This window comes from Rana temporaria, chromosome 8, assembly GCF_905171775.1.
Source record: "Rana temporaria chromosome 8, aRanTem1.1, whole genome shotgun sequence".
Taxonomy (NCBI): Eukaryota; Metazoa; Chordata; class Amphibia; order Anura; family Ranidae; genus Rana; species Rana temporaria.
This window is the reverse complement of record NC_053496.1, coordinates 100,332,699-100,355,581: the sequence shown is the minus strand read 5'-3', so window position 1 is coordinate 100,355,581 and position 22,883 is coordinate 100,332,699. Positions and strand designations below refer to the sequence as shown.

The 22,883-nt window shown below is 41.3% G+C and overlaps 1 protein-coding gene across 8 annotated transcripts in view; it reads left to right on the top strand.

Annotated features, from left to right (window-relative positions):
• GBF1 (golgi brefeldin A resistant guanine nucleotide exchange factor 1) overlaps positions 1 to 22,883 on the top strand; it is a 273,421-nt gene that overhangs the window by 173,450 nt on the left and 77,088 nt on the right. For all 8 annotated transcript variants that reach the window (XM_040362371.1, XM_040362370.1, XM_040362369.1 and 5 more), the window contains 8 exons: positions 1,281 to 1,425; positions 5,926 to 6,158; positions 10,565 to 10,733; positions 11,242 to 11,453; positions 13,208 to 13,306; positions 13,400 to 13,594; positions 18,847 to 19,036; positions 19,145 to 19,276. In XM_040362371.1, the coding sequence (XP_040218305.1) occupies positions 1,281 to 1,425; positions 5,926 to 6,158; positions 10,565 to 10,733; positions 11,242 to 11,453; positions 13,208 to 13,306; positions 13,400 to 13,594; positions 18,847 to 19,036; positions 19,145 to 19,276 (1,375 nt within the window). The remainder of the gene's footprint in view (positions 1 to 1,280; positions 1,426 to 5,925; positions 6,159 to 10,564; positions 10,734 to 11,241; positions 11,454 to 13,207; positions 13,307 to 13,399; positions 13,595 to 18,846; positions 19,037 to 19,144; positions 19,277 to 22,883) is intronic.

Below are 22,883 nucleotides of genomic sequence, written 5' to 3'. Positions count from 1 at the left end.
CCACTTCCATACTGGGCACTTACGCCCCTTCCTGCCCAAGCCAATTTTCAGCTTTCAGCACTGTCGCACTTTGAATGACAATTGCGCGGTCGTGCTACACTGTACCCAAACAATTTTTTTATCATTTTGTTCCCACAAATAGAGCTTTCTTTTGGTGGTATTTGATCACCTCTGCGGTTTTTATTTTTTGCGCTATAAACAAAAGAAGAGTGACAATTTAAAAAAAAAACACTATTTTTTACTTTTTTATTTAATAAATATCACATTTTTTAAAAAAAAAAAACGTTTTTTTTCCTCAGTTTAGGCCGATATGTATTCTTATACATATTTTTGGTAAAAAAAATCGCAATGATCATATATTGATTGGTTTGCGCAAAAGTTATAGCGTTTACAAAATAGCTGATAGATTTATGGCATTTTTATTTTATTAATTTTTTTACTAGTATTGGCGGCGATTTGCGATTTTTTTTTTACTGTCACCGTGACATTGCGGCGAACACATCGGACACTTTTGACACGTTTTTGGCGCCATTCACATTTATACAGCGATTAATGCGATAAATATGCACTAATTACTGTATAAATGTGACTGGCATTCAAGGGGTTAACACTAGGGGGTGAGGGAGGGGTTAATATGTATACCTAAATTGTGTTCCAACTGTGGGGAAAGGGGGGTGACTGGGGGAGGTGACCGATGCTGTGTCCCTATGTACAAGGGACACAGATCCGTCTCCTCTCTCCCCTGACAGGACGTGGAGCTCTGTGTTTACACACAGAGCTCCACGTCTTGTCCCTGTAGCCGCCGATCCCGAGTGCCTGGCGGACATCGCGACCGCCAGGCACGCGCATCGGCATCTCGGGGACGCGCCGGGCACGCGCGTGCTGCCGCCGGCGCGCTCGCGCGCCCCCCAGTGGCCGCAAGAATACAGGATGTCAAATGACGTCCTGTTGAATTTTCAGAGTAACCGTGGAGCCGTCATTTGACGATGGCCCGGTACTCTAGTGGTTAAAGGATCATTCATGGTTCATAAATCAGAAATGGACCTCCATGTTTTTGTAAATGATTCTGCCAGTGGATAGTTTCAATACTTGATGCTCTTGTGTGTTGTAATTTTCTTTTACCTTGAGTTGTATTCTGCTGCATGGTTAGTAGCAATACAACTCTTGATTCGAACTTGGGTATAAAAGAATAAAATCCTAATAAACCCTTTTATATAGATGTTTTCTTTTTCTGATTGTTCTACACTGCCACTTTGACGTGTGAGATGTTTTCTTAACAGTTGAAGATGAGGGCTGGAGGTACCAGTGAAACCTCAAAATGGAAGAAACAGAAGCGATCGCCACGACCACCTCGTCATTTGACCAAAGCAATGACTGGAGTTGATGCTCAACAGCAGCCTTTAATTAATGGCTCAACAAATTCGGGTAAAATTAGTGGCTCCATCCATGCTTGTTCCCATTTTTAAACTCTGGCTTCATAATTTGAGTCTTTTTTATTTTTTTTTATTCATATTTATAAACCCAATCTCTAAAAGTTGTGCTTTTCAGGACATTTACAATTGACCTTTGAATCTTAACTTAATCCTTGCCCCTAAACAATTCCCTTCCCCCTAAATCTACCCTTTTACATTAAACTTAAAATTAGTTCCTTTACTACAGAGTAGGTAAAGTTATGGGATATGCTTGGGTAATCTTAACCCCTTCCCGACGACTGTACACAAATATGCAGCCTCAGATTGAAGGGGTTGTACCGGGTTAAAGCCTGTTGCTGCAGGCATCACCCCGGTACTTTTTTTTTTTTTTTTTTGGAGCGGGCAGTTGGCTTCTTGGGATAACATCCGAAGCTATTAAAAAGCCGCTTCAGCTGTTACCTGAAGCATTGCGAAGGGGCCAACACCTCCCGCGGCTTGCCTGGGCTCTCACGTCCCACCGGGAGGCCCGAGCAACCAGGAGACATGTCCGCCGGCTGGCCGTAGACCAAGACTTGATCGGGTCTTGGATCTAGTAACCCGGAAGCGATGTCATGACATCACTTCCAGTTTACAGAAGATTTAAAGGCGAAAATTTTTTTTAACAAATGACTGTATTCAAAACTGCCAAACTTGGCATTTTGTTTTTTTTTTTTTTTTGTTTTTTTTAACAATAGATTTTTATTGAAAGTATTAACTTAACAGTACAGATTAAAATTGTCACATTAATCCTAAGTAACCAACCGAGTTACCTTGGTTCATAAGATTGTTCTTATAACAATACATTATTTGGTAGCCTGTACCAGCCTACCCCTATTGGGTTCAATCTGTAGGCATGGCTAGGCTCCCAATTGTGTTAACTATTTGTATATAGAAAATCATAAAGAAACAGCTAATGTATGCACATACATACACACACACACACACACATATACATACATACACACATACATACACACATATATATATATATATATATATATATATATATATATATATATATATATATATATATATATATATATACATATATATATACATACATACACATATACATACATACATACACATACATACATACACACATACAGAAATTAAATGAACTTAACAAAACTTGCTACACAGATCAATAAAGTAGGTCCAGGATAATACATTACAGCTGGGGCAAGCATATATCTGACTTTGACGTAATTCAAACTTGACAATAGATTAAATATTACACTCTTTTAAGTATTTGGATGCTCTAGGATGGGTGATCCAAGCTAACCATTTCTTTCTGAGCGTAGTAATGGAATAGTTTTTATAAGCCAGCATTAATTCGTATTGGGCCTGTATATTGATTCTAGCTATAACTGTCGATAGGTTGGGCGCGTCTTTGGATTTCCACAGGCTGGTTATAGTGAGTCTTGCTGCTAATACTTTTTAAGTGCAAAGAAGGGATTTGGGGTCTTATAGACTGCAGATCCCTCTATAAAGAGTATCTGTCACTGCCTATTACGGTCACAAGGGATGTTTAAATTCCTTCTGACAGCAATAAAAGCGATGAGAATTTTTATCTCAAAGGGACAGTGTAAAAGAATTAATAAAAAAAACAAAAAAAAAACTGTGACGGCAAATGTAAACCGTGTTCAAACCACACGTGAGTTATCGCCACGATCGTTGGAGCGAGATCAGTAATTCTAGCACAAGACCTGGTCACAGCAATCCTCCTAGGCTTTTGGTAACGCTGCTGGATGATTATGGGTTAGGTGTGTCAGGACATCAGGGAAAAGGTTGAATCGTCACGCTGATCATTCCATCTGTGTTATCCACCGCCCGATCATCCTCACTCAGAGATCCCAAAGATGATACTGTGGTCTTGTAAAAACAGATGGCAGCACCATAGTGTAATTTCAAAAAGTAATTTATTGATAAACTTTTAAAATATCATATGCTATGTGCATAGGTTCAAACACTTGGATCGATACAAAAAAATGGCAGCATGAACACCGGATGATAGGGTTTTCGCTATACGCTCTCTTATTTCCAGATGATGGCTGATTAAAAACCCCTCTCGTCTGTCCAGCAGCCTAGCCGACCCTAAATAAACATTGCGTGCTTTATCCCTGACATGTTTCGTCAAACTGACTTCATCTGAAGTTAAAGGACCTTATCCGGTGTTCGTACTGACATTTTTTGTATTGATCCAGATGTTTTGAATCTATGCACACAGCATATGCGACTTTTTTAATTTTTTTTTTTTTATCAATAAATCACTTTTTGGAATTGCGCTATGGTGCTGCTATCTGTTTTTATGAGACCACAGTATCATCTTTGGGATCTCTGCGTGAAGACGATCAGACGGTGGATACCACAGACGAAACGATCAGCAGGACGAGCCAATCATTCCCTGATGTCCTGACACACCTAACCCATAATCATCCAGAAGTGTTAATAACAGCCTACGAGGAGGATTGCTGTGACCATCCAGGCTCTTTACTTGCCAAGGTCTGGCAGGTGTACACTTCATAGGGAGAGGGATTTGCCAACAGTGAGAGCGGGTGTTGGAGCTTTCTACACAGTGGAGCACCGTTCTTTGGATCCCTCATTTTTATCTATTTTTTTTTTCTCCAGCACTGCATTTATCTGCAAGTTACATCAACTAGGAAGATTTACTTAATTTTAGCATCTTCAACCCCCTTCCTGCCTAAGCCTTTTTCTGAAATGTTTTGCTCGCAAGTTAAAATCCGCTGTCCGTTTCTGTCACACACATTGAGGATCTTTGCTTGAAGGTTTTTTTTTTAAACAACTGCCCACAGACTGGTTATATTTTTATTTCATTCATTTGATTGGTGTTTAATAAGAGTTTAACTGTGGCAGGAAGGGGTTGAAGATGCTAAAATTAAGTACACCCCATGGCAATTGTTGACTTTTCAACTTATTTGAACACGCAAACATTCGATCTTTAAACAGTGCCTACAGACGAAGGTAACTTACTTGAATAAGACCATAAGACATTTTTGCTTTTTAAAGGCTAAATTCGCTTTTGGAGAAAACCGTAATAAATGCAATTTTTTTATTTTTTTTGCAGGAAAAAAAATGTGCATTTATTATCCTTTTCCCACAGAAGCCGGACAATCATTGCACCTGTGATCAGTGGATCACAAGTGCAATGTCAGACACTTGCACACACATCCTCCAGCTTTCTGTCCATACTTCCATACAAGCTTTTAGTTAAAAAGCTGCAGGACGTGTCGGTGGATTACTAGTGCGCTGATCAGCGCACTTCAAGTCCATTCAGAACTAAAAGTCCCTCTGCTGTAGTGGAAGTTTGGACTTGTAGTTTATTCATTCACAATTTGTGAATGAATGTCATTGCTGTGCAGGCATGTTGACACTATAAATGTCAATGGCAAAGTGAACACCAGACCCTAGATGTATGAGGTTTAAAAAAGGCAGGTTCCACCTACAGAAACCCTAAGAAGGTTCTAATCATTGGCACCTAATCTGCAAGGCTGCCCTCCTCAGTTTGTTGTATTTTTTTTTTCTCTTATGCGCCATGTTGTATGTTTAACACTACTTCTGCAATAAAAACGTATTGAACCAGAAGTGGTGGTAAATGTAGAGATGTGCTTATTTTTCTCAGACAAAACTGCATCTTTGGTAATTGATATCATAAAAAATAAAATGTCAATTTTTTTATTTGGCATTTGTTAAAGCATATCGGTTTTATCTGTTGGATCTATTTGAATCCATAACTAATGTTTGCCTTTTTCCATGGGTGTACGTATTTTTTCACAGCACTTCAGGACTATTGCTGTCCACTGCCATTTCAGAGATGACGAAAAAGTTCACATTTGCCATTGAACCGCACCCTTTGTTTTTCCACAAATATAAAAGAAAATTGCCATTTGGGCACCCCCCCTCACTTTCTGTGTAGTTGACAGGAAGGAATATCCCCAGTGATGACAGATAGAAAATCTCTGCCATGTGTTCTTATTTCCAACCCGTACCTGCTCCACCAGAAGGGGGAAGCAAAAGACCGTTTTGGCCAATTCACTCTAAATGGTACTTGGGGGGGTATATATGGGTTTTTTTGACACTTAGTGTAATTTGTCAATGTTTCGACGGAGAAATGGAGGGGCAGGGCAGCACTAGAGCCGAGTCAGCCTTTGCTGCAGTGTTTAACACTGGCAATATGCACAAGGTGTGCAAAGCACAGAGAGGACTAGTCTATGCTTTGTTTCTTCATTGTCCAGTCAGCTTGTTGTGTGTTCTGGACCAAGTTGTAATGCTTCATTGCTTTAGAGGTCTAAGGGTATGCACTCTGTCAAAGCTGTATAGATCAATAAACTGGGTTAACGGAACTGAAAATCTTTCAACAGGTAAGGCAATTTGCCATCAGCTGCTTGCCTGTAGTTCAGTTAAGTGATCCTATGTAAGAAAATCATTTTACAGATCTATAATTTTGTTGCAGGTGGAATTCCTTTCATTGAAGCGTCCTCTCCAGATGCTACCTCCCCTGTCTCAGCTGGAAGCTCAGAGGCCACATCATCTGCTGTGAGCCCCATGACTGACAGTGCACTTGGATTTTCCTCCCAGACTACATCTAAAGAGGATCTTTCTGAAATAGACAATGCAAACATTGCAACACTACAGTCATCTGGAGCCTTGTATCTATCCGAACAACCAAACCCAGATGACCACAAGGTAGTGCTTTACTTTGTAGAATAGTTTTATATTATTGATTTTAAATGTCCACTCCTATAATGGAAATCTAGATAAAAGTGAGCCCTGAAATGTTAGTAAGATGTCTGTATATTTCACTCCCTGTTCCCACCGTCCGGTTTTAATGAAAGATGTAAGAAACTTTGTTTTTGGCTTTGTGCTTGATAATGCAATGTACTGCAGTAGATGTAATTATACTCACTGTGAAATGTGTAATGACCTTTGGCTCTAAATCTGTATAGTATTAATATTCTTTCACTCTATCTTATTTGTGTTGCATTAACAGTACCCTGTACCAACTTGTCAGAGCAAGTATGAGGATTAGGTGGGTCCCTAGGAGAGTACCCATTTTGTCACTCCTCCTATAATTCTGAAAAGGGGCAAAACAATTTTTTAAGGGCATATTCCTATATGGGATATTAACTTTTTTTTCTCCCTCTTCTTGCCCATCTCTATTTTCCCTTCTGGATCAAATATCTCGTCATTCCTATGTTTTTTGATAATCCAAATGATCTCATATTTAATCTCTCGTTTCTGTATGCAATTTAATGATAGTCCTGTAGCTTCTTAAGCCTCGTACACACAATCGGACTTCAATTGGACAAATCCGTGGATTTTTGTCCGGGAGTTGGCAGTGAACTTGTTCTGCATACAGACGGCAGACCCTTTTCAGCCAACATTCACGAAACTACGTGGTATTTCTGCTCTTTAGCGCCACCCTTTGGGCAACTTCTTCTGGTGGTTAGCATTGGTTCGTAGCATGCGTGTTTGTACTTTGGATTTTAGTCTGATGGATTTGTGTGCACACGATCTGATAATCTGACGGAACACATTTGTTGGACAATTTGAGAGCATGACCATCCAACATTTGTTGTTGGAAATGCCAACTGATAGAGCATACAGACGGTCGGATTATCTGTCAAAACGCGCCCATCGGACAATTTTTGGCGGAATATCGGATCGTGTGTACGGGCCTTTGGATATATCCTTGTACTCCGAATAATTTTTAAAATAAGGTCAACCTTTCCTTAAACTCCTGTCATTTTCTAATCTAGATACGTTTTTCTTCCTCCTCGCTATCAATAACTCAAGTTTTCTTTCACAATTGTTAAAAAATGAAACCGCTCTTGTTGCCTATTTATCATTGGGGCGCACATCCTACATCGATCATCTGGGGTTGGAGCCCTCTTTCTGTAATGTTGCTAGATCCCACCTCGTTCTAATTTGTTTGTCCATAACATGTCTTATGTAAATATGTCCCCTAAAGCCCCTATTTTTTTCATTTTGACATGAATTGCTTATAAATGTGTTACTTGATGTCTGGATCTGCTTATGGTTTCACAGCATGTTGAGATGTTACCTGACTCATCCATACCTTACAGGCTACAAGTTTGTTTATTATTAAGCAATATGTTGAATGTTTTTACATTCTCGATGGCTGCGTTCTAGCTGTCTATCTTCTTGACAACTTCAAAAAGTTCTTATACAGTGGGGATCGAAAGTTTGGGCAACCCAGGTAAAAATTTGTATTAATGTGCATAACGAAGCCAAGGAAAGATGGAAAAATCTCCAAAAGGCATCAAATTACAGATTAGACATTCTTATAATATGTCAAAAAAGGTTAGATTTTATTTCCATCATTTACACTTTAAAAATTACAGAAAACAAAAAAATGGCGTCTGCAAAAGTTTGGGCACCCTGCAGAATTTTATAGCATGCACTGCTCCCTTTGCAAAGCTGAGACCTGCCAGTGTCATGGATTGTTCTCAATCATCGTCTGGGAAGACCAGGTGATGTCAATCTCAAAGGTTTTAAATGCCTAGACTCATCTGACCTTGCCCAAACAATCAGCACCATGGGTTCTTCTAAGCAGTTGTCTAGAAAACTGAAATTGAAAATAGTTGACGTTCACAAAGCTGGAGAAGGCTAAAAGAAGATGGCAAAGCGTTTTCAGATGTCAATATCCTCTGTTCGGAATGTAATTAAGAAATGGCAGTCATCAGGAACAGTGGAAGTTAAAGCAACATCTGGAAGACCAAGAAAAATATCAGACAGAACAGCTCGCAGGATTGTGAGAAAAGCAATTCAAAACCCACGTTTGACTGCACGATCCCTCCAGAAAGATCTGGCAGACACTGGAGTTGTGGTACACTATTCCACTATAAAGAGATACTGGTACAAATATGGTCTTCATGGAAGAGTCATCAGAAGAAAACCTCTTCTACGTCCTCACCACAAAAATCAGCGTTTGAACTTTGCAAATGAACATATAGACAAGCCTGATGCATTTTGGAAACAAGTTCTGTGGACCGATGAGGTTAAAATATAACTTTTTGGCCGGAATGAGCAAAGGTACGTTTGGAGAAGAAAGGGCACAGAATTTAATGAAAAGAACCTCTGTCCAACTGTTAAGCATGGGGGTGGATCAATCATGCTTTGGGGTTGTATTGCAGCCAGTGGCACAGGGAACATTTCACGAGTAGAAGGAAAAATTGATTCAATTAAATTTCGGCAAATTTTGGATGGTAACTTGATGCCATCTGTGAAAAAGCTGAAGTTAAAGAGAGGATGGCTTCTACAAATGGATAATGATCCTAAACACACCTCAAAATCCACGGGGAATTGCATCAAGAGGCGTAAACTGAAGGTTTTGCCATGGCCTTCACAATCTCCTGACCAACATAATTGAAAATCTATGGATAGACCTTAAAAGAGCAGTGCGTGACAGACAGCCCAGAAATCTCAAAGAACTGGAAGACTTTTGTAAGGAAGAATGGGCAAAGATACCTCAAACAAGAATTGAAAGACTCTTGGCTGGCTACAAAAAGCATTTACAAGCTGTGATACTTGCCAAAGGGGGCAGTACAAGATATTAACTGCAGGGTGCCCAAACTTTTGCAGATGCCATTTTTTTGTTTTCTGTAATTTTGAAAGTGTAAATATTGGAAATAAAATCTAACTTTTTTGACATATTGTAAGAATGTCTAATCTGTAATTTGATGCCTTTTGGAGATCTTTCCATCTTTCCTTGGCTTTGTTATGCACATTAATACAAATTTTTACCTGGGGTGCCCAAACTTTCTATCCCCACTGTAACAGGATTTGTACTTTTTTTTTATTGAGGGGAAAAAATAGCTTGAGCTATTTTCCAAAGAATGGGCAATAATTTCACTCTCCTAGATGTGCAAAGCTGGTAGAAAACCCCAAAAGACTTGCAGCTGTAATTGCAGCGGAAGGTGGTTCTACAAAGTATTGACACTCATATTTGTAAAAAAAATGTAATATTTCCCCTTCACTTCACAATTATGTGCCACTTTGTGTTGGTCTATCACATAAATTATATTTACGTTTTTAGTTGCAACATGACAAAATGTGGAACATTTCAAAGGGTATGAATACTTGAACTCCCAGAGGATAAACTCTTTCTGTGAGAGAAGACAAGCACACAGAGCAGCTATGCCCACCCCTTTACTCTGCTGTTCTTTCACAGAAGCCTTTGTATTTTGTGAATGTTTTCACATACAATGGCATCTGTAAATGTGCAGAAGGAAAGGCGGGCTTAACTGCTCCAGCAACTCTGCTCTTGAAGGAGCCAAGACCACAGCGAGCAGCATCGGAGCTTCGGACATTCTCTTCCTGGACCAAAAACCCGTCGGATGTGAATAATAGAAGTCTGTGAGGTGGCAGGCACCTTATTTGACCTAACTCCATGTTATGCCTACAGTTTTTACAAAGCGGCTGAATTCCAGGAGTTCAGCTTTAAAGATGAAGTTTAATTTCCCAAATAAAAACCTTCCCTGAAAGCCCCTTCCTGATCATGAACAACATAGTACAGTACAGCATAAAACTCGTCTTTGTGTAAAACCTGACCTTTTTGAAGCCCTGATGATTTAATCACAGGCTCCCTGTGCCCAAGCTGGAGCAATGTAACATGTATACAATATCCATACCTGAAATCCTTTAACTGTTTAGGGAGTGCTGTGAATAATACCCACCACAGACTGTAAAGGATAGAGTTTAGTTCCACTTTAATATTTGAAATGTATATTTTAGCCTAGGTTCACACTGCTGCGAATTCAAAATCGTGGTAAAATGCGCGATTTTACGGCTGCGATTTTGCCGCGATTTCGGCCGCAATTGAATGTAAATCGCGGCCCGAAATCGCAAAAAGTAGTACAGGAACTACTTTTTGAAATCGCAGATGCGGCATCGCACTGATTAGGACAGTGCCATTGCCGACAATTGCCGCCGATTTGAGATGCGATTTGACATGTCAAATCGCATCTCAAATCGTTCCAAATCGTACCCAGTGTGAACCAGGGCTTAATGTCATGGAATTCCAATCTGATGCATACCATTGTAACCAATTGTCTTCTTGTTCTGTAAAGACTGAAGAATTACTAGGAAGGAAGACTCAATCTGCCTCTGTTGAATCCTTACCTGAAGTTTTGGATGATAGCTCATCACTGGCTGAACATTCAGACTCTGCCTCTGTACATGATATGGACTATGTCAACCCTCGTGGAGTTAGGTTTACACAGTCTTCACAGAAAGAAGGTGAGAGGTAGCCAATAGGGCATTTAGGATGCATTTGCATGTATGCATTTTGGAATTGGCTTTTGGGGTATAGAGGAATGAATTTGCATGGCTTCTGCCCACTGTCCTTAAATGAGGAATAATCCTCCTGTTGAGATATGTGATAGAATGGGATGTGGAATGAAATGAGACATGTGATCACCTTTTTGTTATCAAGAATTCTTTACTGTGCTACACGTATTTCATATTAACACTAATTAGAATGTTTTGCTAGCTTTAGTTTATTTTTTAGATACTACATAGCTAGGGGCAAACTTTTCCTTTGCTGATTTGTAATGAAGTACAGTACTTAAATGCGCTAAGGCTTTCCTGATAAAAGTTGGCAGTTTGTGACTCTCACCACACCCCACTACCTTCAGTTTTCCCCTCCTGACTGTTATTTATGGGCTAGTAGTGGTACAATGATAAATCAGAACTGAATTGATGTGTGCTGTTGCATTTTCTTAACAATACATTTTTGTTTTTCTAGGAGTGGTTTTGGTTCCTTATGGATTACCCTGTATTCGTGAACTTTTTCGCTTTCTCATTTCACTTGCCAACCCCCATGATCGCCATAACTCCGAAGTGATGATGCACATGGGATTACAGCTGATTACGGTGGCATTGGAATCTGCCCCCATAGCAAATTATTCCTCACTTCTGGGGCTTGTGAAGGATGAGCTCTGTCGACATTTATTTCAGGTAGTAGATGGTGTTTCCTACAATCCCTAGAGGATGATCAACACCAGTGTCATTTAATATATGCCTTATATAAAAGTGCCATATACCCTCATGAAGGGCTTTTTGCATTATTTAACCCCTTAGAAGTCAACGGGAGCAAGTCTACATTTTTAGTAAGCAGCATAATAGACGAGAACATAAATTTACTCCAAATTGAAAAAGAAACCTCTTGGACTACTGACAGTTAAGAAAACTGATGGTAATCAGATCCATGCATGCCTGCTTTGGCTAGCCACCATAAATATTCTAAAACCCTAAAATTAGTGTAATAAAATATAAGTAGCGCTGTAAACAATGTAAGATGAAATATACGTTTTCACAGGTATTCAAAAATAATGCTAATGTCCATAAACATCACCATGTGACAAAAGTGAATATGTGCACAAATTCCAAAAAAATATAGAAATGTGTTTAAATATTCATTAAATATAAGTCCATATATCGCATCAAGTAGTAACAAACAAAAAAGCCGCGCCACAAATGTAAAACATTATGATTACAAACTCTAAGGGTGTGGTAAGAGAAATGAAATAAGATGATCCAGGAAGTCCATATATAGCATATGATAACACTATGTGGTAATCCGAGGTGAAATAAATAGTTCTTTAAGCAGCAGGGTATATCTCCATAGAAGTTGATAGACTGGAATGACAGATCTAACTTTCCATATCACCAGGTGACATATATGCATGTAGTGTGAACCCTCCACTGTAATGGTAAGCCGCTTACCAGATGGCAAGAAATGCGATCGGTTGGCTATAACCCAGCCACGGCCTTTGGCTCTCCAGGGATGACAGATTGAGCAAATACGTCCCAAATATACGATATAAGCCAATCCAAGGGTCATAAAGGTGCAGTTGGAAATAAAGGCGCATATAGCGTAATTGCGCAAAATATCAATTTAATTTTAAAAAACGTAATGTACTTACAAACAATGTAGTTAAAAACAGCGTGTGTAATAAAACTGCAAATGCCGGCTGGCATGAAGGAGCCCTCCTCCTAAGCGTGGTGACGTCACTGACGTAGCCTCCCAGACGCGTTTCGTCACTACCAGGACGTTGTCAATGGGGGTAGGGCTTAGACAGTGAATCACCATTATATAGAGCCGCCACTCATTGTGAAAGGCAGCGCAATGGATCCAAAACCGCAATCTTAAATGTGGTAAATGTGCCCATATTCGGCGGCGCGGCGTAACGCCGCCAAGGCAATGGATGTTACTCCTAAAAAAGTTAATTTACTTAAAAATTTTACCTATTGGCTTCCCAGAGTGCAACAGGTCATAACAGTTCTATAATCATCTAGACTTTTAACTAAACGAGTCTGATAGCACGGAAGGAGAGAAGGATCTGTCTGGCACAAGACACCTCCATCTCTCGCATCCATCGCCATCTAGTGTACATACTCAAAATGTGCAGGCAAACGGCCGATGCCATAGAGTTAGATAAACATATGAAAAAATACAGCTGCTGACTTAAAACAAAACAAAACAAAATTCAGGCGGACCTCCACTTTAACTATACACCTTAATAGAATGTATATAGCTCCACTAATACTGCTATTTTTGATCTTGGGATTGGTAAATGTGTAGAAGATTCTTTAGGGGATAAAACATTTATTTTTATTGCATGTAGATGCAATAGTTTTGTCATATATTATAGTATTTTTTTATACAAATGTTCAGCATTTTCTTTCAATATTTGACATTCTTTCTTTAGCTGTTAAATGCAGAGCGATTGAACTTGTATGCAGCTTCCTTGCGAGCTTGCTTCCTTCTGTTTGAAGGCATGCGAGAACATCTAAAATTTCAGCTGGAGGTAAGACCTTTCAAAAGTGGGCTTTTCCTTGATGCATGCTTCTCATGAATCAACATTACTAAGTAACTTTAGTTTTACTAACTGTTTTCATAGATGTACATAAAAAAGCTGATGGATATCATTACTGTGGAGAATCCAAAGATGCCATATGAAATGAAGGAGATGGCTCTAGAAGCTATTGTACAACTTTGGAGGATACCTAGCTTTGTAACTGAGCTTTACATAAACTACGACTGTGATTTTTACTGCTCTAATCTCTTTGAGGATCTCACCAAGCTGCTCTCTAAGGTAGGGTTCAGCCTTTTTATTTGCTGGATCATTTTGATCTGAAATAAGTACTTAATTTAATAGTGTGTGTGTGTGTGTGTGTGTGTGTGTGTGTGTGTGTGTGTGTGTATTGAAATGAAGACACCTGTTGCTCATGTATGGGTTTTGTTTTTAGTTCACATACATTAACTTATAGAAGGTTCATCTCACAGAAATGCATTTATATTCTGCTCTATAAGGGTGATTCTCAGTAACCCCAGAAGTAACCGACACCTGTAACCTATATCCTGCAATCCCTAATATAGGCTTGTCCTCATCACTCTGGATGGTGTTGAGACCTTCAGTGTGTTCACTAGGCCCCATATAGCCATTTCAAACTTTGTTTGCTTAATGAAGTGATCTGCCAACAGAGGCTCTAACACATTCTGGTGTCATCCATGGCAGAATCCTATTGTGACCCTATTGGTGTCTAGGGCCCATATGACTGTCTCTGATTAGAATTCAGAATCCTCAGTCTACTACTAAACTATATTTTTGAAAATTCCATATGAGCAGTAGTGGTGCACCAAAATTACAATTCAGGATGCACTTGGCCAAAACCAAAATTTGTTTTAAAAATGTGTGTGTGTGTGTGTGTGTGTGTGTGTATGTATGTATATACACACACACACACACACACACACACACACTTACTCCGATCTGTGATCAGCCGAGTCTCATAGACTCGCTGATCGGAGCGTGCCGCGTGCAGGCTGCTCGAGCACGGAAGGACGTCTATTGACGCCCTCCCGGCAAAGTAGGTCTGCACTGTAGCTGTGATTTGGCTATAGCACAGATCTGAAGGGGTTAATAACCTGAATTTAAATTATTTATTGTCAGCCACTATCGACACCTTTTTTGAAGCAGTGTTAAAAATATGCTTGCTACACATTTGGTCAGTAAAAAAAAAGTATAGAAAGCGCAGCAAGAATGCATTAAAAAAAAAAACTGTTGGACTTACCGGTAACGGTATTTTCCAGGACAGCTACTTGAGATGATTGGCTCTGCCCTCTACAGAAACACAAATCGGATACAATTTAAAAGGCTCTTCCCTTTCCTTTGACCCATGGTTGTTTAGAAGATCAAGCAAACCACCACCAAAGTGCACTCGGCAGAGGAAAAAAACATAGAAACATATAAAAAACACCACCACCAGGTGAAAGTAGAATAGGGTGGGAATATAGACTCTGTCCTGGAAGGTTCCTGGAAATACCGTTACCGGTAAGTCTAACGGGGGTTTTCCCCCCCCCCTCACCTCCAGGACAGCCACTTGAGAAGATAAGCAAGATTCTATACCTTTGGAAGGGACGACAGCCTGAAGCACTTTCCTACCAAAGGAGAGGTCCTGGCTGGAAAGCATCTGAACTTTATAATGTTTGACAAATGCATGAGAGGACCAGACGGCAGTTTTAGAAATTTCTTCCCCTGCTCTTTCTGCCCACGACATAGCCATGGATCTCATTGAACGACCTGACGCTTTGTATGCTTCACAAATGGCTTCCCTAATTCACCTAGCAATAGAGCTTTTAGAAGCTTTGGACCCCTTCTTGGGGCCACTGAACAATACTAACAGCTGGGAGGAACTCCTAAACCCACTGGATTTCTCTAGGTAAAGCAGAAGACATCTCTTTACGTCTAGAAGACTAAATCTTTCCTCCTCCGCATTCTTGGGAGAGGTACAGAAACTAGGCAGGACTACTTCCTGGGACCTATGAAAGTCTGAAGATACTTTGGGCAAATAGAAAGGATCAGGCCTAATGACTACCCTCTAGAATCCAAGAAGGGGTCTTTACAGGAAAGGGACTGCAGATCCGAAATCCTTCTCCCTGACTTAATAGCCAAAGGGAAGGAAATCAAGGAAATTAATTTCATGGAAGCCTCATGCAAAGGTTCAAAAGGAGCCCTTGTTGGAGTATTTAACACTAATGACAGATCCCAAGGAGGCACATGTTTGACGACCCTGGGAGCATGTCTAGATCTGGCTGAAAGGAACCTCCTGACTTAAGAATCTTCTGCTAGTCTCTTGTCTGAAAACACAGACAGGGCCACAACCTGAACCCTAAGGGTGCTGACAGTCCTTTCTCTACTCCTTTGTGCAAAAAATCCAATATACAGGGAGTGGGAAAATAATCTAAACCGGATTTCCTTTGCCATGGAAATATGTTTTCCAAACTTTCCCATAGATTCTCCTTGTGACCAACTGGCGGCTGTCCAGAGAAAGTTATTCAAACTATCCTGAACACCCTCTCAACTGTAAGATGCGCCGCTCAGCCTCCAGATCATCAAATGGAAGGTCTGAGCGCTTGGATGCAACACTGGTCCCTGATGGAGTAGATCCTTCCGATCTGGTAGGGGCCAGGGAAGATCCACAGAGGGCCTTCAGACAGAAAAACCAACTCATCCTGGGCCACCAGGGGGCAATCGGAACCACTTCTGCCTGATCCTGAATAATTTTCCAAACTACCAGGTGTAGGAAGGGAAAAGGAGGGAAGCCGTAAGCCAGAGCGAAACTCCATGGGAAGGAGAGAGCATCCATCCCCAAGGACTGTGTCTGTCTGTCTGTCTCTCTGTCTGTCTCTGTCTCTGTCTCTGTCTCTGTCTCTGTCTCTCTCTCTCTCTCTCTCTCTCTCTCTCTCTCTCTCTCTCTCTCTCTCTCTCTCTCTCTCTCTCGTGAGAACACCGGCAGTTTTCTGTTGAGACTGGAGGCAAAAAGATCCACTGCAAGAAGACACCATCTTGGCACAATCTCCCGGAACATGCCTTGATGAAGCTCCCAACAGCTGGAACTGACGCTCACTCTGCTCAGTCCGCCAGCGTATTCTCTGATCCCCTGATGTGGACTGCCCTGATTGAGGTGACATTGATTTCTGCCCAGGACAGAATCTGCTGTGTCAGCGTTAGAAGTGACTCCGAACAAGTGCCACCGTTGTGGCATTTTTTGAGAAAATAAATAGGTCTCGAACAGACCCTCTCTTGCAAAGCCAAAAGAGCTTTCCCTACAGCTAGTAGTTCCCTGAAATTTTGAGAAGCGGCCTGCCTCCTCTGGCAACCAGGCTCCCTGGGCCTGCCAGCCCTGAGAGTGCGTACCCCAGCCCCACAGACTGGCGCCTGTAGTAACTTTTACTGGCGCATGTTGCGCCCAGTTCTTCTCTCCCTGCAGGTGTTTCTGCTGCTCCCAACAGGAAAGATTGAGAAAATCCTCTCTTGGCAGCTGTACCAGCTGATCTAGAGAACCCTTTCTGTGATCCCAATGACGTAAGAAAAACGCCTGAAGGGGTCTGGAATGTAATTGGGCCCAGGGCACCCCTGGGATCGTTGCAGTCATTAACCCTAATAACTGCATGATACGCCGAAGAGAGGTCTGCGGGAGCTATTTGAAGGCCCGCACGGAGAGAAGTTTCAAAATTTTCTCCTCGGGAAGAAAAAACTTCTGGGCAACAGTCTATTGGATAACCCAGAAAAAGTATGCTCTGGGAAACCCAGTTTCTGAAAGGTCCGCAAGACCAATTGCAGATCCCGGATAAGGGACTTTGTCTCGGGCAAAGATCAGAAAATCGTCCAGATATGGGACGATCGATACTTTGCATCCGAAAAAAAGCCATGACTTCGGCCATGATCTTTGTAAAAATTCTGCCGAGAGACCGAAATGGAAGGGCATTGAACTGCCAATGACTCGGCCCGTTGTCCATGAGAACCGAAAATCTGAGGAACCTTCGGTGGCTTTGGCAGATTGGAACATGAAGATAAGTGTCCTGATGATCCAGGGTTCCCCTTCTTCCAGATCAGAAGTTTAGTGCGAACCAATGGTCTCGGACATAAAGTGAGGAAGGGGTCTAGCTGAGGCTGAAGGCTCTTGTGCTATAGAACTAGATGAGGAAGGTCCCAGCCCTGCTATTCTGTAATTAAAAGACCGGAAGGAGGCTACAACCTCCTTCATAGAAGACATTAACTCTTTCAAAGAGGCAGTCTCTGACCTAGCCCTCGATGGAGTACAATCCTCACAAAATTATTTTTTATATCCATCAGAAAGCCTGGCCCTACCGTTTCCACGTTTTCTTTTTCACCGGTTTGTCCTAGAAAAAAAAAGCAGAAACAAGAGCCATAAGCAAAGAAGGTCCATACAAAAAAGGTCGCCTGCTGTATAATCAGACAAGGGCTTACCTTGGAGGCAGTATGGGACCCGGAGGCTGCCGCTGGTTCCATGCGAGCGGGTGCTTCATCCTCAGACCTGTCCTCAAGCTCCATAAGGCGAGTGGAGATCGGCCGGAGAGAGGTCGCTGTCGTCCTGCTAAAATGCGTCTGGCGTTTCAGCAGACTATTCCCCAGACAGCATGTCCTCAGTTTATCACGCTGTGTTCCTTATCAACACGGCGCCGGAAAGTGCGTCACGTGGCTTCCAGTTCCGGCGCCATTTTGCCAAGTCACCGGAAGTCGTCCGCCGCCATCTTGATACACCTCGGCTAAGCATGAGGAGGACAAGGTTTCCACACAGGCAGAGCTGGGGAAAAATCTGAAGGAAGTTGCCACCACTTTCACCAGGTAAGCAAGTACCTCCAAAATGGGGAACCCTTATGGCAGAAAGTACAGGGACTAATACACCCAGGACTTGGCCACAACCAGTACTGGATGATGCCAAAGAAGGGGGGTCCGCCAACCAGTTACCAGACCTAGGAAAAACAAAAAACTTGTCGTTGCTCCTGGAGGGTCTGGAAACACAAAACTGAGGGTCAGAGGAAAGGGAGGTGCCTTTTTAAATTGTATTTGATTTTGTGTTTCCTGTAGAGGGCGGAGCCAATCATCTCTCAAGTAGCTGTCCTGGAAATACCGTTACCGGTAAGTCCAACGGGTCTTCCTCGTGCAGTTTCCTCTCTAGACCCTTGAATCAGGCTTTGACAAAAAAAAAACTGGAAGCCGATTGGTTTCTATGCAGAGCTTCGCTAGTTTTAGTAAATCAACCCCAGTATGCCTGTTTAGTGTTTTTGTTTTTTTAGGGATGTTTTTGTTTACCAAGTTATTTGTTGGTCTATTTTTTCCCTGTTTTGGGTAGTGTGTTGTTCCACCTGTTTTGTGGTGGATGGTTTACTGATCCTCTCTTAAATTTCAATTCTAGTAAGTACCACGATCTTATTTTTACATACTATGCATTTAAATTTTATGGCTAATCTCACTATGGAAAATACGTTAAATCGTGGTCCTATTTTGTTTTTACATATTAAGTGATTTTTGTTTTCCAGAATGCCTTTCCAGTATCTGGCCAACTATATACCACTCACCTACTTTCATTAGAGGCTTTGCTGACCGTCATTGACAGCACAGAAGCACATTGTCAGGCTAAGATTCTGCGTAACACTTTGCAACAGGATACAAAAGAGACAGGCAAAACCACTGTGGATAACTCAGAGAAATCTCTAGAGTCTCTTAACGGTAAAGTTAACGTTTCTCCTAATGTTTTATTTTCTTTATTAGTATGCGTTCCAGTTTTTAATGATACTTTCTTGATTTTGGTTCAACGTAGCAATATTTTTATTTCAGGGAGTGAACATGCTGTAGAAAGCACCGCCGTAATCACAAGTACGGAATCCAAGGGGGCTCCAACCAGCGGGCATTTAATGGCGGACAAAATGAGTCTTGGCATTCAGGAGGCAGAGAGTGCCTGTACTGGAGGTTGGCTATCTTAAAATTTTTAAACCTTTCTGAATACATTCTGTAGATGTGTTTTTTTTTGTCATGTGTGTAACAATCGTTTTATCTCTACTTTTTGTTTATATAGGCAAATAGTAACCTGTTTGAAAATGACTATATTCTATTTGAAATGGAATGCATGCATTGCTTTTAAAATAATTCAATAAAAGCTGTCACTTAGCAGGTCTTTTGACCAATTATTGTGCTTTTTTTCCTACATGGGATAGCAAAGGTGTATTTTTTTTTTTCTTAAAGTATCACTTAAAGTGATGAAGGATTTTTTCTTAATAAAATTAGAGTTTATAGTTACCTGCTTTTTGCAAAGCTATTGCACAGAGTGGTCAATTACTCCCTGTTCTTGAGTCCCCTGCTGGCGCTGTCTGCTCTTTCTTCCTGTGGGGTGCCTGCATAGTAAGCCATGTGCTTATGGGGGCACCTGTGCAGATGTGTTGCCAAGCCAGGATGTATGCATCCATAAACACATACTGTGTGACTCGGGCACACTCCCTCCTCAAGATTTGACAGTGCTCCCACTGCCACTCTGTCTCCTGTGAGACCAGGAAGTGAAGGGAGAAGAGCTGCAGCCTGTACAGCACTGGATTACTGAAAGGTTTCTGTAATTCAGGTAAGTATTTGGGAGGGGTTGGTGGAGAGTGGCCGTGTTTTCTCTAGCTCTGGTAATCTGTTTAAGAGATTTTTCTGGAAAAGGGGTGTGATGTACCAGGGTGTATTTTTGCCAGCCTTTTCAGAAGGAGATACCAGCACGATAGCACCTTGTAATTTGCCTCCACCAGGGAAGTTTTGTGTGTATGTGTGTGTGTGTATATATATATATATATATATATATATATATATATATATATATATATATATATATATATATATATATATATATATATATATATATATATATATAATGTGTGTGTGTGTGTGCATATATATAATGTGTGTGTGTGTGTATGTATGTATGTATGTATGTATATATATATATATATATATATATATATATATATATATATATATATATATATATATATATATATATATATATATATCTCTACCTGTGCACCATAGTCGATAATTTTGTCCACACCTCCTCAATTGTCTCCCCTAGATCCAATTCCCATGCTGTCTGATAAGGGAGCTTATTGCCCTGACTACTCCTCGTGAGTCAGGACAATGTATACAGTTGTTCTTAAATAGTCCTGGTTGTTAAATCAGTTTGGTCCTTATTTAGAGTCTAAAGATAATGAGTGATTCGGTACAAATGGTAAGTCTCCGTAGGGGCATCTGTAATGTTTCTATAAAATAGGAAGGCTAGTAATGGCAATTATTAGCGTGACTGCGACATTGCGGCTGACAGATCGGACACCTAACTGACATTTTTGACACTTTTTTTGGGAACCAGTGACAGGTGCTAAAAATGTACACTGACATTGTTGACACTGGCAGGAAAGGGGGTTAACATTGGGGGTAATCAAAGGGTTAACTGTTCCCTCAGTGTTTCTAACTGTAGGTGGTGGTGCATGGCAGAAAGACAGGATCTCTGTGAGATCCCCTGTCAGAACGGAGAACTGCCTTGTTTACACAGGCTGATCCCTGTTCTGTTTCTGGGGGGAAACGATCGTGGGCGGCCGGCGGACATAGAGTCCGCCAGACCCGCCCACAGAGCGCTGTGTTACTAGCCTGTTACTAGCCTGATGTACAATTATGGAGATTCGAGCAGCAGAGCCAAACTGCCGTAGTATAACTGCGGCGGCTGGTCGGCAAGTGGTAAAGATTGCAGCTTCTGGAAAAACAGATGGAACTGGATTTGTAAGAGATCGAAAGTAATAAAGTATTTGAGGAAGAACCGTCATCTTGACGGATGCTATTCTACCCATACAAGAAAGTGTGGGCTTGTCAGTTCTTCACGTCACTTTCGAAAAAGTCATAAAGGGGAGTATAATTAACCTGTTACAGCATTCAATGTCAAGTCAGTTCGACAACAAGATATGGGAGCGCTTGAGTGCTCCATTTAAAGGAAAAGGAAGTCCGAATCGTACCCAGGTTCAGATCCGTAAGGTTCGTGTTTGGCGCTTCAGATTTTGCTTGATTGACCCTTCAACCAGATATGGTTCCAAATTTGGACAATGTGGCAAATAGATTAGGCAAGGTCATAATGGGATCCGTAATGAAGAACAGATTATTGGCAAATGTGTTATAACAACAAAACCTGGGGAATTCCCAGGGAAAAACCAAGCCTCCTTACCGACCAACCTGCAGAACAACCAATTAACCTGTCTAACAGTATGCGTTAAAAACAGGGGTTTTGTCCGCACGCATTTGCAAACGCATGCGTGAGCCACAGAGCCACGCCAAGGCACCCTGTAATCTGTGGTCCGAACACTAAACAATGAGCGTCCCCACAGTGGAGGCACGTGCATTCTAATGGATAGATAGTGGCAGGTGGACTGAAGGGGAGCCACCCCTCCTTAAAGGTACAGGAGCACACCAAACACCCAGCATATAGCACAATGGCTGCAAAGGTGTTGGTGCACTGCTGGACCAATATAAGCATTTATGGGTTATGCCTCCACTTGAAATACCATGGATATCAAGACTAGACCTGATGGCTATTTCCAGCGTCTCAATTGCCATCACGAAGAGGGGAGGCGAGGGGGAGAACATCTCTGCCTGGTCCACCTCTGGATGTGTAATAGATCCAATTTACGACCATGTCCTATGATGTTAGTGTATAAAGCACTTAAAAGGGGTAAGAAATTTAGTTCCGCAATTCGATTTCCTTAGTATATGGAACAGGAATGGCCAAGATAAGGAGTCAAATGCCTTGTGTAGGTTCAGTGGCAACATCATACCACGCTGGGCACCCACCCCATCCTAACTGGAGTGCTATAAGGAGACCAAGTCTATCGCCTGTTGGGTCTGGTCCACAGCCTTTCACCCTGCTACAAATCCCACCTGATCCTGTGTATATTGTGCCTGGAATTTATTAAACTGATTTTCATATATTTTGGATCGTTGTCAATCAAGGATATTGGGTGATAATTGGCCACATCACTATGGTCCTTATCCGGTTTAGGTATCGGGCATATATGGGCCCTGTTAGAACCTGCCTCAAGGGCTGTACCTTCCTGAATCGCTGTAAAAAAATTGAGCAGGTGGGGTGTCAGCTGTGGGGCAAATTTTTTATAGTAAGAGGCAGGAAAGCCACCTGGACCTGGGGTCTTTGGGGCGTTATCTTTTTTTAATAACGGCCAAAACCTCTTCCATTATAATTTCCTTCTATAAAAGCTCACGATGAGAGGCTGATGGGGATGAAAGAGATCTTCAAGAAATGTGTCGCTGGTTTTGGGTGAAGGACCTTTCTGTTCACTATACAAGGATTTATAGTAGGAACTAGCTGAATAACCGGCGTTGCCCGGTCTTCCTATCTTAACCTTTTGGGGAGGAAAATCATAGTAATATAAATATACCCATCTTTTATATAAGGGTGTAGGTAAGGGTTAATTTAACTGTCATATATTTTTATTTGGCATATAAGTAATATGTGTACCAGGTATTATTGAAATATCTCCAGGCGTACAGA